Source organism: Parasteatoda tepidariorum, chromosome 2 (genome assembly GCF_043381705.1).
Source record: "Parasteatoda tepidariorum isolate YZ-2023 chromosome 2, CAS_Ptep_4.0, whole genome shotgun sequence".
In the NCBI taxonomy this organism is placed as follows: domain Eukaryota; kingdom Metazoa; phylum Arthropoda; class Arachnida; order Araneae; family Theridiidae; genus Parasteatoda; species Parasteatoda tepidariorum.
The window spans coordinates 7,828,696-7,842,359 of NC_092205.1; the positions used below are offsets into that span (position 1 = coordinate 7,828,696).

The 13,664-nt window shown below is 33.3% G+C and overlaps 1 protein-coding gene across 1 annotated transcript; it reads right to left on the reverse strand.

Annotated features, from left to right (window-relative positions):
* Window positions 1–253: 253 nt before the first annotated feature.
* Window positions 254–2,293, reverse strand: LOC139425089 (uncharacterized). Its single transcript, XM_071178138.1, has one exon. The coding sequence runs from the start codon at window positions 2,291–2,293 to the stop codon at window positions 254–256; it is 2,040 nt and encodes a 679-aa protein (XP_071034239.1).
* Between the last annotated feature and the right edge of the window lie 11,371 nt (window positions 2,294–13,664).

Genomic DNA, 13,664 nt, shown 5'->3' on the forward strand with positions numbered 1-13,664 from the left:
AGCATTCAAATTTCTAAGCAAAATTATAGGTGAACTAATCTTCAATCGCAAATTATGGGGTGGCATTCCAGGTAAATCCAGTGAATTTAAAAACTCGGCAGGATAGTTGACAACTTCATCAGGATCAACAACAGTGTCAATCGATTTGAATGTAATTTCACTACCAGGCAATGATCGTTGTACTTTAAAATTAATTGCGTCAACATCTAAATTTTTTGCGGCTAAAATAGCTCGCTCACGTTGCCATGCATGATTAGTAATGTGGCAAATCTGGAAAGATAATTTTTATTAACTCCTCTTTGGTAGGCACCTTGTTGCAAAAATTCTGTGGGAGTCGAATATATTGTGTATCTTCATACAATTGAATTTTACCATTGCCAATGTCTAACAGTTGTTCGGAGAATCTTGACGCTAATGGATCATTTTGAAGTTGAACACGCATATTAAGAGTAAGGCATAATTTACTGACACTTCGCCACAGATAAGATTCTTTCAAACATGCGTTTATTTCGTCCGCATATGTCGCACGTGGAATGACGGGTAATATTTGTCTGAAATCACCTGACAGCAGCAGTAGAGCACCACCAAAAAGCCGAGTATTATCTTTGATATCTTTTAGGGACCTGTCGAGAGCTTCAAGCGAATGCTTGTGGGCCATTGTACATTCATCCCAGATAATAATTTTACATTTTCTCAAAACTTCAGCCATGCCTGAATGCTTCTTTATGTTACACATTGCTTCGGGATTGGTATGAATATTCAAAGGTAATTTAAGTGCTGAATGCGCTGTCCGTCCACCATCAAGTAAGGTTGCTGCAATGCCTGATGAAGCAATTGCCAATGCAATATGATTTTGAGATCGAATGCGTGCAAGTATCAGTGAGATGAGGAATGTTTTACCAGTGCCACCTGGTGCGTCCAGAAAAAAAATTCCACCTTGTTGTGCTGCAATTGACACGTTAATTTGATCATATATATTTCGTTGCTCAGCAGTAAGCAATCGTTCATTGTTAGCAACAAAAGTAGCCAGAGAAGTCATATCGAACTGGTGTTCACGTTGAACGTCGCTGTTGATGATATCTGCTGCTTGGCGGATTGGCGCTGGCATGCCAAAATTTATGAGCGGCATGTTCGAAATAAGAATACAAATATCCTCAATCATTATTAATGCCTCGTTATATATTTCTGCGGAGAATTCCATACTGAGATTTTGATTAGTAATTCTAATCCGATGCAAAATATCCTCACTCATTGAGTCTTTATATTTATTCCACAGAGCAGATGCTTCAGACGGAAAACACGTTGTCAATATTATTGAAAATAATTGACGAATTTGCTGTGGAGATGAGCTCAGTGCTGCATCTGCAAGTGTGAGGTCCCAATGGTTATCATCCTCCAATAAATGTAACTCACGACACGCATCAAAGAAAGTGCCGTATAAAGTACCGTTGACTTTTCGCAAGTATTGGAAGGATGTCGGTCCAGGAACGTTAACCAATAACAAACGCAGAAAAAAGCATTCGCGTTGCTTAGGATGAACTGTATATAATCGTCCTAAAGTATTTGTCATAACTATGTCGGCAAATCCTGGGACTGGAGTGCCTCGTTTCCGTGGTTCCCAACTTTTTGATTGTTTATTCCATGTAAAAAATTTAGGAGCATCAGTATACATTAATGTTTTTGCAAATTCACCAACAATATCTTGTCGATTACAAAGGTTGAAAAATTCAGTAAGAGTTGTTTTTGGAGCTGTTAAAGCTTGTTGAAGTGCATTCTGTTCTGTGAAATAAACACGCTGTCCATTTTCAAGATGCCCAGCCAAATGTACAACAGCAGGATCCCTTTCATGTATAGGAAATGTAAAAATTCGCCAAATAGCTTCATTAGTACTTATGTATCGTCCCATTTGATAATGTGTTATTTCGTCATTCTTATTTACATTTTGAACAGCAAATATAGCTTTATCACTGCCCTTATGAACGTACTTACAAATGTACTTGATAGACTTCACCGAACTGCATAACTCAACGTTTATGTGTGCTTTATAGGTTTTGCACAGCAATGGTGAGTATGGAACCACCCAGCGATTATGGATGTCAACTCTTACACCGTTTGATAGACGCAATTCATATGATTGACCGCCATTGTCTGCATCTCTACGACGGTAAGATGGATAGCCATCTATGTTGGTGATAGTGTCAGTTTGACGTGGTTTAGGAAAACGTTTCGTACATTTTCCATTATCCATACATGGTGGTATCATGTTGAGAGAACCACATGGACCATGGATCATATTAGTAGTCACAATGTCAAACAATTCTTGATCAACATTCGGATTTGGAATTTCCGCTGAAATAATTTTGTCAATTTCTTCTGGGCGTACTTTGTCTACCAACCAAATCAAAATATGCGCATGAGGTAAACCTCGTTTTTACCATTCAACAGAATAAAGCCAACATCGTGTTTCACCAAATACCGAGTGATGTGTAATCAATTTCATCAGAGATTTCAATTTTTGTTTGAACACACGTGCAATGATATCATGGCGATGCATCGACGTTTGACCTGATAACAGCAAATTTTTAATTTCATCCCAGTTTGGATTACACGTAAATGTGATAAAAAGATCTGGTCGGCCGTATGCGCGTACGTAAGTCATGGCGTCTTGAATATATTCTTGCATATGACGCGGACTACCAATATATGATGATGGAAGAATATATGCGGTACCGATGATGTTGATATCATTCGTTGCATCTACGTTACCGATTATGGCGTCACGCAAATGAATGTACTCCTCAGAACGAAGTTTCGCTTGATTAAATTTTATCTAACGCAATCTCTCACTTTCGATTTTTGCATACAGATCAACAATGTACTAATGAAATAGCTGTCTGCATCGGGGAATGTTATTATCTTCATTTTCACGAATCATCAACCGGTATGTGTAGAAGTTCATCGCACTAACTTTCTTGATTAGTTCTTCACTTGTAAATAAAACTATTTATAAGATAAACAGAAATAATTGGTTCAAAAAAAATTACAAAATAATCTATAAGTTGTGCCTGTTGTTGGATTCCTTTGTTTAATATTTAAATGATATCCATCTTCTCCTTCCCAAAATATCAACGGATATTGCAGTGCGTCGTAAGAACGATGATTGTCTTGAATTATTTGTATTGTATTATCTCTGCGTTGTGTGCGAATATCTCGACGCTCACATGGGTCACCAGCCATAACAACTGCAACTTCATTAACAGTTGGAACATTATATGTGCCTGCGTGCTCTCCATGGGTCACTTTGTCTGCTTTAATAACAATGGCGTAGTTGTCGTTTTGCAGTCTGTTGGGAAGAGTCTTGAACAATCGTATCAATTGGTTATGGTTTTGCAAGAACGTTTCCAAAATGTCCACAATTTCTCGTTCCTCCATCTGCTCTTTATGGTTGTATACGCCTCGTGTATGAGTTTGTTGCTCCTCATCGCCCATAAAGTAAATTTGTAAGAATTTTGGATCGACATTAGGCATTGGAAGCAATGAACCAATTTGGTGGTACACTTGACTTTGAATCTTAAATGTAGATTCAAAATTACGGCCATCCTCATTATGAACAATTTTTGTTGCTCCAAATGATGTCATCTGAAAGCAAGAATTGAACTTACGAATTTTCAGCAAAAACAATTTCGATTGAGATGCGGTTCCAGCTAATAATGTTTTCAAAGGTTCCGGTGGTGGATTTAACGGTGGAAGGGAAATTTTTCCAGATGCGCAACATAAACCAGTTGATTCACCTTTGTACTTTAAAGCATGACAATATTGACACTCGTTGTCCATACTACCGATTAAGATTAATGCATATGACGAATAGTCTATTTCAGGGTCATATTCAAACGCAAGACGATTAAGTGATGCTCGTATCAATGCTCGATTATCTTGCATTCGCCGTTGGTTACGTTCTCTGTTTTCGTTGGTCGCTCGTTGGCGTCTCTCGTTGTCTTAATGCATTTGCACGAAGACGTTGATTGCGTTGCTCTGAATTTTCATTTTCACGTGAAGATGCAACTTGATTTCTTGAATTCACATTATCCGTCAAGTGTTCTTCAACTGTTCTATTCAATCGACGATCATGGACCAATTGTGCGCTTCGAGTACGTTGACCAATATTTCTTGCTCTTCCACGAAGACGTGGCATTTCTTTGTAAAACAAAATACTGTAAAATAGTACATAAAAAATATGAGTAATTTATTGAAAATGATATTTTAATTAAGTAACAGGACTGAAACGATTTATTGTACCAAATTTTAGATAAAGCATGTGTAATTTTATTTTTTTGCTTTTTTTTTATTTAATATTTCAAGTAAGAAATTTTAAATAAAAACAATTGAAAAAGTTTTATATGAAATCAATTAGCTTCACAAATAAATTTATAGGTTAGAGTGGTTTTTAACCAACGCACGTATAAATTCGATCTAAAATTATACAAAATACTCACTTCAATTCCGCACTGAATCTACAAAATGTGTAGTTTTTTACATTTTTAAAATGCACACTTCAAAACTCTTCAAACACGATAATAACACGAAATTGCAAATTCTATTCAACGACTCTTTTTCCTGCACCCTATTAAATTATATGTGTATCAAAACAAACTAAAAAAATATTTACAGAAAAACAAAAGTTTTATGACTTTTATTATTTTTATGCTAGTGAGAACCAAAACAATATGGAAATGAATGAGGGAAAACTGGATCCTACCACGTGATTTCCCGGCCAATAAAAATGTAGCGTTAAACGCTTAACGCTTTCTTGTTGGAAGTCGCATAAGAAGTATAACTTTTAAGAAGTAGAATTTTTCCCACTCAATAAAAAATTAATTAAAAAAACAATTGAAATTGGACCGAATTGTAAATCTAAACCATTCTCGAATCCTTCTGAAGTTACACAGAAAATTTCATTTAAATCGGTCCAACCGTTTAGGAGGAGTTCTGTGACAAGCACACGCACGGAAGAAATATCTATATAAAGATAGAAAATTATTTTAAAGAAAAACGATGATTATCAAAGAATCTTGTTCATTTCTCACTTATTTTTAGATATTGCTCTTTAGCCACAATACATCTGAAATAATGTTCTTGACAACAAACATAAAAATTAAATGAAAGAAAAATTAGAATAACAATTACAAGATGGTCACATAAATGAAAAATTGCTATCATACTCTATCAGAATTAAAATGGCGATACAATCATCCATACAGTTCATTTTAAATATTAAGAGCATGCGCACTGCTTCCTTTTTTTTTTAAGTTCTTTATTATTTTCTTTAAAATAAAAGAGGTTTCAAATATTTTAATTCACTCAAATTTGAAACTTAGAACTTAGTTTTAATTCGGAGAATTACTGAAATAACTGAGACTTTAAAAAAAAAAGGTTTCTGGGGAAAAAGTAGGGTTGGTAAACCTCTAGTTATTTATTTTCCCATTGAAATAAATTTGTCTCATATAATGGAAAAGTTTAGATTTGTCAGACTGAAGACAGATAAGAATTTGAGAAATGTGTTATGTTTTACTTTCAAAAGATTATGTATTGCATTTTTCTTTCTGATTTCAATTCTTAATAAAGATTATGGTATTTATTTCATAATGATTCGTGTTTAGTTTCAGTTCAAAGTTATGAAATGTTTTCGGTATAGTTAAACTCTGGAGGACGTCCAAATGACATCTTATACTATTTTTTAGTAATCCAGTTACTAGTTTTCTTTGATTAATTTGCTTCGACCAGATTAGCAAGCGCCCATCTTAAGTGCCTTACTTTCGAGGGAGGCAGAAAGATCTTCCCTACTTTCAAAGAATTCTGTGTTAAATCAGCTTCACTGGCATATGTTCTAGTTCGCCTTGAACTTTCTAAAGAGGATTTTACCCGTAACCCCTGAGACGTCTTACCCCAGATCCCCCTTTCGTTGCGGATTTTCTTGTGGTCGACGACCTTCTGGAGCTTATTGACGTATGTCAGATTTAGAGGTATACTACAACAACTAATTTTATTTCTACCAATGCATGATTCTTACTGAAGTTCACTCTTACTTTAAAGATTTTAAGGTAGATAGGTAGGTAGATACTTTCTTTTCGTCGCACTACAGCTGCACAATGGGCTATCGGCGATGATATGGGAAACATTCCTGAGGATGATCCGAGGACATGCCATCGCAATTTTGATAATCCTCAGAGGGAATGGCTCCCCTGCTTTGGTAGCCCGACTACCTGCACGAAATCGAGCACTTCACGGTAGAACAGTTTAAAGAAGACCGATACCGTGCCCCCTCGGTTCCTACACAGGCTGATCAAAGATGTCACCTACCCGCTTACTGGCAGCAGCCAGTGATGCTTGACTTCGGTGTTCAACTCGTAACCGTGTCTTTACCATCAGTCCACTGCGGGACAAGATTTTAAGGAAATTATAAATTAAATACTTCATAAATTATAGTCTCGCAGAGGACTGATCGTAAAGACACGATTCACAGTAAAGCACCGAAGTCAAGCATCACTGGCTGCGTTCAGTAAGCGGGTAGGTGACCACTTTGATCAGCCTGTGTAGGGACCGAGGGTGCGAGGTATCGGTCTTCTTTAAACTGTTCTACCGTGAAGTGCAGGAGAGCCATTCCCTCTGAAGAGGATCAAACTGGCGATGGCATGTCTGCGAATCATTCTCAGTGATGTTTCCCAGACCACCGCCAATAGCCCACTGTGCAGCTCTAGTGTGACGTAAATAAAGTAACTATCTACATCACAAATTATAATACTACAGTAAAATTATTTTAAAAAAATATGTTCTATTTTTAAGGGACAGTAAACAATGAGTCTTTCGTTTTCTTTTCTTCATTTTAAATTAAAAAACGTAGTTTACAAAGTCGAATCATACCATCCAAAACCTTCCCAACTACCCTTTCCAAAGTATTTTCCCTTTAATCTTACATTAAAATTTCTACATCACGATCCTATAAAAGTGCAAAATTACTCAAAATAATTTCGAGGTACAAAACAAAACTTCATATTAACTAAAGTTTCGACAAGCTACAAACATCATCTCGTTTTGTGGATAATAGAACAATATATATTTACCGACTCCTTAAAAGATATCTGCATGCCAACGAATTAATTCTAACCCAGGAACAAATATTACTCTAGAACTTCTAATGTGAAATTGGCCACAACGATAAAATGGACTTCACAAATATAACGATTCGAACATGTTCCACTACGGAGTCGTTGTATGAAGAGAGAAACCCGAATCTGTCGAATTGGCTCTTTCATTAATTCGAAAACTAGCGCAGACGATTTTAGAGCGTAGAAAATGTGTGAAGTTCGTCCGAAAGGGTTCAACTTCAGGGAATTTGAGCGAATAACAATGATCCATTCTGATTACGCTCTATCCTTCTGGGGATTCAGAATAATTTCCACGCACCCTGAATCCATACCTCCTCATCTCCACCACCCTTCCTTATCATTTCGTTCCATGGCGAACATAAAGACCAGTCTTTAAAGTTGGGTGTACATGTCTCCTTCTCTCGGCATCCGACATATATCTATATTAGAATTGTTCGTTAATTATTGATGTTTAATGCCTTAATGGCGGATTCCTGCCATCAAGCTAACCTGTTTGAATAGCGATGCCGGAGCATGGAATCAAGTGCAATTCGAAGAGTCGGGATTTTAAGATTTGATTTTTCGAACGCATCTCTGAATTCGAGAATTCTAATACTCAATGTAGCGAATGGTTTTCGACGAATTCCCCAAAATGTTAATTAATAATGGCTTCCATTCTTGGCAATTTAAGCAATTAGTTTGTATATGCTTAATTTTACTGTTTAAATTTCTGAATTTCTAAAGCATTTTAATATCGTCATCATTTATATCTTCATCTATTAATGAAGAATTACAGTGATATGATTTTCAAAATTAATTTCTTGAATTTTAAGCGCAACAATAATATTTTTCGAGTATATTTTTAAAATAACGTTTACAAAATTCACATCTCTCTTCTGACTTGTCTTTTCTGATTTAGAAATAATGCTAATTTTGGTTTACCTTTACAAAACTATTGATAATTAAGTACTTAACAATGAAATAGAAAGTCTCGGTAGCGTAAATAAAATCCCCGCAACCCTCGCCGTGCGGGGGGTCGCACGAGGTTCAAGGGCACTAGCAAGAAAAAGTAACACTATAAGTTAAAATCAAAATAATTTTTATTTAAAAATATTTTTAGTTCACTTTATAAATAATAATAACCCTTAAACAAACGTTGAATATAATCACTTTAACATAGTGAGTTATTTTCTCCTATTATTAACAACAAAAAAATCTTTTCAATGTGATCAGTGCTCCAATTTAGTACCTTTATTCTATCTTTTCATCGCATTTACAATTTTCATTTTATTTAATTAAAGTGAAATTATCGATTATAAATATCCTTTATGCTTCAGTATAGATATCCATATGCCATCCTTTATCCTTATGTCATTCAGATCCTTATGCCATTCAAATCCTAATGCCATTCAGATATCCTTATGCCGTCCTTTATCCTTATGTCATTCAGATCCTTATGCCATTAAGATATCCCTCTACCGTCCTTTATGCTCCAGTAGAGAAGAGGTTAAACTACACTAGAAGTTAAATAATAACCAAACGAAATTTCAAAAATAGCATGTGTCAGCAAATATAGTACTTCCACTGCTTTACTAACATGCTGGAGCCTTTCTGTATAGATGTCAGTGATAAGACCCAAAACTGACTGTGCCCCGAGGCCTCATAATGGAAGACAAAATAAGACTTCTTGTATTTAAATTTTGGTCTTCATTTTTGCTTAGTTCCATTTTTTATACTTTTAATGAACTGCACTAGTATTGTAATAAACTCACTTTATTAAGAAATTTTATTAGTTTCATTATCTCGTCAAAATATTCCCGATGCATGTTTATTAAATCCCGTTCCCAGAGTGGTCTCTTACACTAAAGATATATCGTTTAAGAAAACATATTCTCATATATAAATCTCTTATTTTTGATGATCGGCCAATAAACAACATATTGTCACATTTCCGAAGAGGGGTTTGCTAAAATGGGAGAAAATTTCTCGAGATTGCAAAGGAAAATAGCTCTATTCCGGTAAATATCGGATATAAATCTCATATCTCGCCCTGCCTTATAACCCTACTTAAGTCGTTCTACTATCTGTTAAAGAACATCTGGTGCTGCTGCAGCATCAGATAGTGGGGGTCGATGCAAGACATTCTTCTGCCCTTTTCAATCCCGATATTAGAACACCCCTCCCAGCATCTGCGCCCTGTTGCCAAAGTCTATTTTCCAAAAAACATGACTATGATTTTCGAAATGGCTTAGACCTAGCACCTCCGTACTTAAAAGTGGAAGATAAAATTTTGCAGCCTATTTTTCTCTTTCTTTAGAAGTAAGTAAAAGATTTTCTTTGGAATTTATAATAAGAAATTATGTACCAGCTTTATTAAATAAAAGAAGGAAAAAAGAAATCATTTAATTACATTTATTTATTAACTATTTATTGGATTTTTTTAAATTTTAGAGCCATACTAAGCACTTTAATTCGTCTTATTAGAAATAGTAATTTAATTGGACAATAAGCTATGATCATAGATCAAAAACTTTCCAATAAAAAATTAAAACTTTATTGAAATATTCAGAAAACAATGTCAGTTACATTTTTGAAAATCGAAACTTACAAAAAATTTTTATTTTAAATGGGGTGAAAAATTCCAATTTTGGAGATATTGTAGAAAGAATGAAAAATTACGTTTAAAGTTAAATTACATCTTTAAACCAATCATGATCTCTAAATTTTAAAACCAAATAATTATTTCTTAGAATACGTATGTTATCCCAAAGAGAAACTTTTTAAATGATAACTAACTCCAATAAGTATCGATATTCACTTAAGTGAATGTCCGGAATACAGTCTACTACCCTTTCTGTCTTATTAAAATCGTAATTTGATTGGATGATAAGTATGATCTGAAATCGCGCCCTACTGAGTCAAAAACGTTTCTTTAGATGGTATTTGTGATTTTACATAATTTTCTTATCTTAATGTTGATTATTACGATATGGTATTAAGGAATACGTTTATTAAACCTATAATAGTAAAATGAAGAGTTTGCCTGTCTGTCTTGGCGTTTCTCTTTCAACTCCAGAACCATTTGTCCTAAAATTTAGACAGTGAATTAAAGGAGTAATTTTAGCCCCCGATTTTGAAAATCACTCAAAAAATTCAATTAGATCGTATGAGAGAGACGTTAGAAAGATGGGATGTTTTTTTTCTTTGGTGTAAAACATGCCATTGATAAAAATGATTACATCTGGTGAACTCAATGATCAACGTAAACGGGGTAGCATTGACTTACTGCTTCACCAAATTAGCTTTTCTGCTGTTATCTGAAACCACGTTCTTATTTTGTTTAAAATTGTATTGAAAAAGTTTTTTTATATAATATTAAATGATTTAAAATCAACGCTATTTGAAATTTGAAAAATTAATTAAGTATTGTAAAGTAAAATTACTAACAGTACTAATCGCTTTGAGAGAAAAATAAAAATTCACCATCGAATATTATTGACTCCAGTTATACTTGAGTAATTGTGGTAATAAGTTTTAATTGAAATAAAAATAATGATGTATGTACTAGAAAGCCAAGTTAACGGAGAAAATTGGTTTATTCGTTTATGGAAACCGTAAAAAATTGTCGGACTATCATTAACGAAAATGATGCTTAACTAATTTTGAAAATAATTGCAAATTCAAGCAAAAACTTAGGCTATGTACAAAAAAGCGAAACTAAAGGAGAAATGGTAGTCTACAGCCGTCATTATCCAACAGTACGATAAATTTTACCACAATATTTTTCTTCGTGTGTTAATCCTATTAAGTATCTGTATTAAATACCACGTATTTTGGTTCTATTAACCAGAATTATGTTGTTGTTTTACCAGAAATGTCACTACCATACACTACGAAAATTTTACCGGAATTTTTTTCTCTGTGTATTAATGCCATAAGGCCCGTGTGGGAGAAGATAGTCAAATTAAGAAACAGCTATAACAATCAACTGAATTAAACTCCGCAGTTGACAATCAAAGATATGAAATAGGGACTTCACTGTATTCTAAAATTTTTAAATCTTTGAAAATAATATTAGTTAAGCAGATGAAAGGAAAATAATGAAGTTGATTCGAGTTCTTCTTTTTTGGGAAACGTAACACTGGATGTTTTGAAAAGTTTTTAAAATTTTTATCTCGGAAAAAATAAAGTTAATTATTTTTTTTTGTGCTAAAATCCTTTCAAAGTTTTTTTCCTATGTAAATTGTTTCAATTTCGTTTTTATTTTATTTTATTTATTTTATTTATTTTATTTATTTTATTATATTTTATTTTATTTATTTTATTTTATTTATTTTATTTTATTTTATTTTATTTATTTTATTTTATTTATTTTATTTTATTTATTTTATTTCATTTTATTCTATTTATTTTATTTTTTGTTATTCTATTTTATTCTATTCTATTTATTTATATTATTTATTCGTTTATTTTTTTATTTGTTTATTTGATTATACATTTGCTTGATTTGCATATTTGTAATACAATTAGTTTATCCACAATATTTTAAACATCCTTAACATTTCCATATCTCCATAAATTTTGAAAATATCCAGACACTTTTTTCTTACGTCAGCAAATAATTGCTGCACTATCGTTTATTTTCTCTAATTAAAACGCCTGTTTCACACACCGAAGTGAACAATCAGTTCGAGTATTCACCTTCGAAAACAATCTCAGCATAAACAAGAGAATATCGTACATTCATTATAAAATATTTCAATTCTTCATTTGAAATACAATCATAAATCCCCTTTTTCATCATTTTTATCTCACTTCTCAATACAATGATTTCATGTTAATTCATTTATGTCTAATAAAACAGCCCTACACTGCACAGTAAAATTGTATCTAAATTATCCTATTATAAATGTATATCAACCTACAGCACCAAAAAATTTATCTTTTATTAGGTGAAATCTAGAATAACCATGATAAATACTTTTGTCGATTATATTTAAACATACTCGTTTTAATTTCAAATGATGTCTTTCCTGTATGGTGATTCTCAACCATCTCGTTCTCCAAAATAACGATACTATATCAAAATATCATTTTTAATCCCAGCGAAATATCATTCACGTGTAACTCATACAGCAAATGACTACTTTTTATTGACGAATAAATAACTAAGCCAATTATTTTAAAGCTATTCTAGAATTCTTTTTCATAATAAAATCGCTTGCTTCTTTATCTGAAATCCAATCATTTATTTTCCGCTTCTTTTAGTTTCCACCATCTGATGTTATGAGAATACAAAATAAATAATTCTTCATAACATTCGAATCCAAGTGCATTACTTTTTCGTCTGCAAGCCTTTGTTTTGTTACTATATTTCTTCTACCCTTATTAAAGAACATTTTTTTCACACGCTAGAACATAACACCATTTGGAATATCCCCTCTTATTTTTTTCTTGGATGCATTTTCGATGCAAATATCACGATTCCGAAATCCCCATTTGCCTCATTTTTATCTCATTCCGTAAAACCATGATTGCTCGTCCATGAATAAATAACAAGAATTTCCCCGATGCGTTATAGAAGAGGAGAAAATAAACGAACAAAAAAATATTCTGAGAGGATAGAAAAGTTAAATTCGCTACACGCTATCGAAGATCATTAGAAGGAAGAAAATAGAGCGAACACGTTGCCATTCCATGCGGTATAAGGTAACTTCCGCCCAAGGAAGGATAATTTTGAGGCAGCAGAAGACACTGGTAGATCTTTGGATGCTGCATTTGAATATTTGTGATTTCTGGAATAGAAATACGAAAGAGAAGAAATGAGAAACAAGAACTTCTGAAGTTCTTTTTTATCACTATTTGTTGAATATCTCTCGCAAAAGTGATAGGGGGGATTTTGTTTTGAAATTTCAAGGGAATTCGTTCTTCTTTGTATTCATTGTACCTTTTAATGCCGAAATTCGAACTTAGCATTGCTTTGGGCAAAATCCAATTTAAAAGTTTAAATCTGCCTTTATTTTAACTTCGATTTTATTTAAACGTAAAAAAAAATAATGGTTTTGCTGAAATTGTTTTATTTCAGACGTTTTATAATGATTAAGAAATAAAAATTTTAAAAAATTGGGATACTTTGAATGAATTATCTGGTTTATAAAATCTAATGTTTCAAAGCTGTAGTGGTCCATTTAAAATACTTTTTGTTACTATCAGGTTGAGAAAAAAATTCATTGTACTTCCTGTAGTTCTTAAAAAGAGCTTCTTGTAAAAGTAAAGCATTCATTTAACAACTTGTTCTGGGTCAGAAAAGTCAGGGACAGTAAAACATAATGTTGAGGCCGATAGCCTGATAGTGACTATGTAGTCAGCACTGAGCGACCAATACCTTTATTTCCGAAGCTGGTGCCCATTAATCTGAAGGGGCGGGCTTCTAACCTCTACTCGAAATTGAAACCCAGTACTTCACAATGACAGCTCAGCGCTTAACAACTGTACAGGTTTTAAACTGTACGCACCATAATT

Coding starts and splice junctions, on each gene's coding strand:
- LOC139425089 (XM_071178138.1), bottom strand. CDS start 2,293: ATGATCCATGGTCCATGTGGTTCTCTCAACATGATACCACCATGTATG.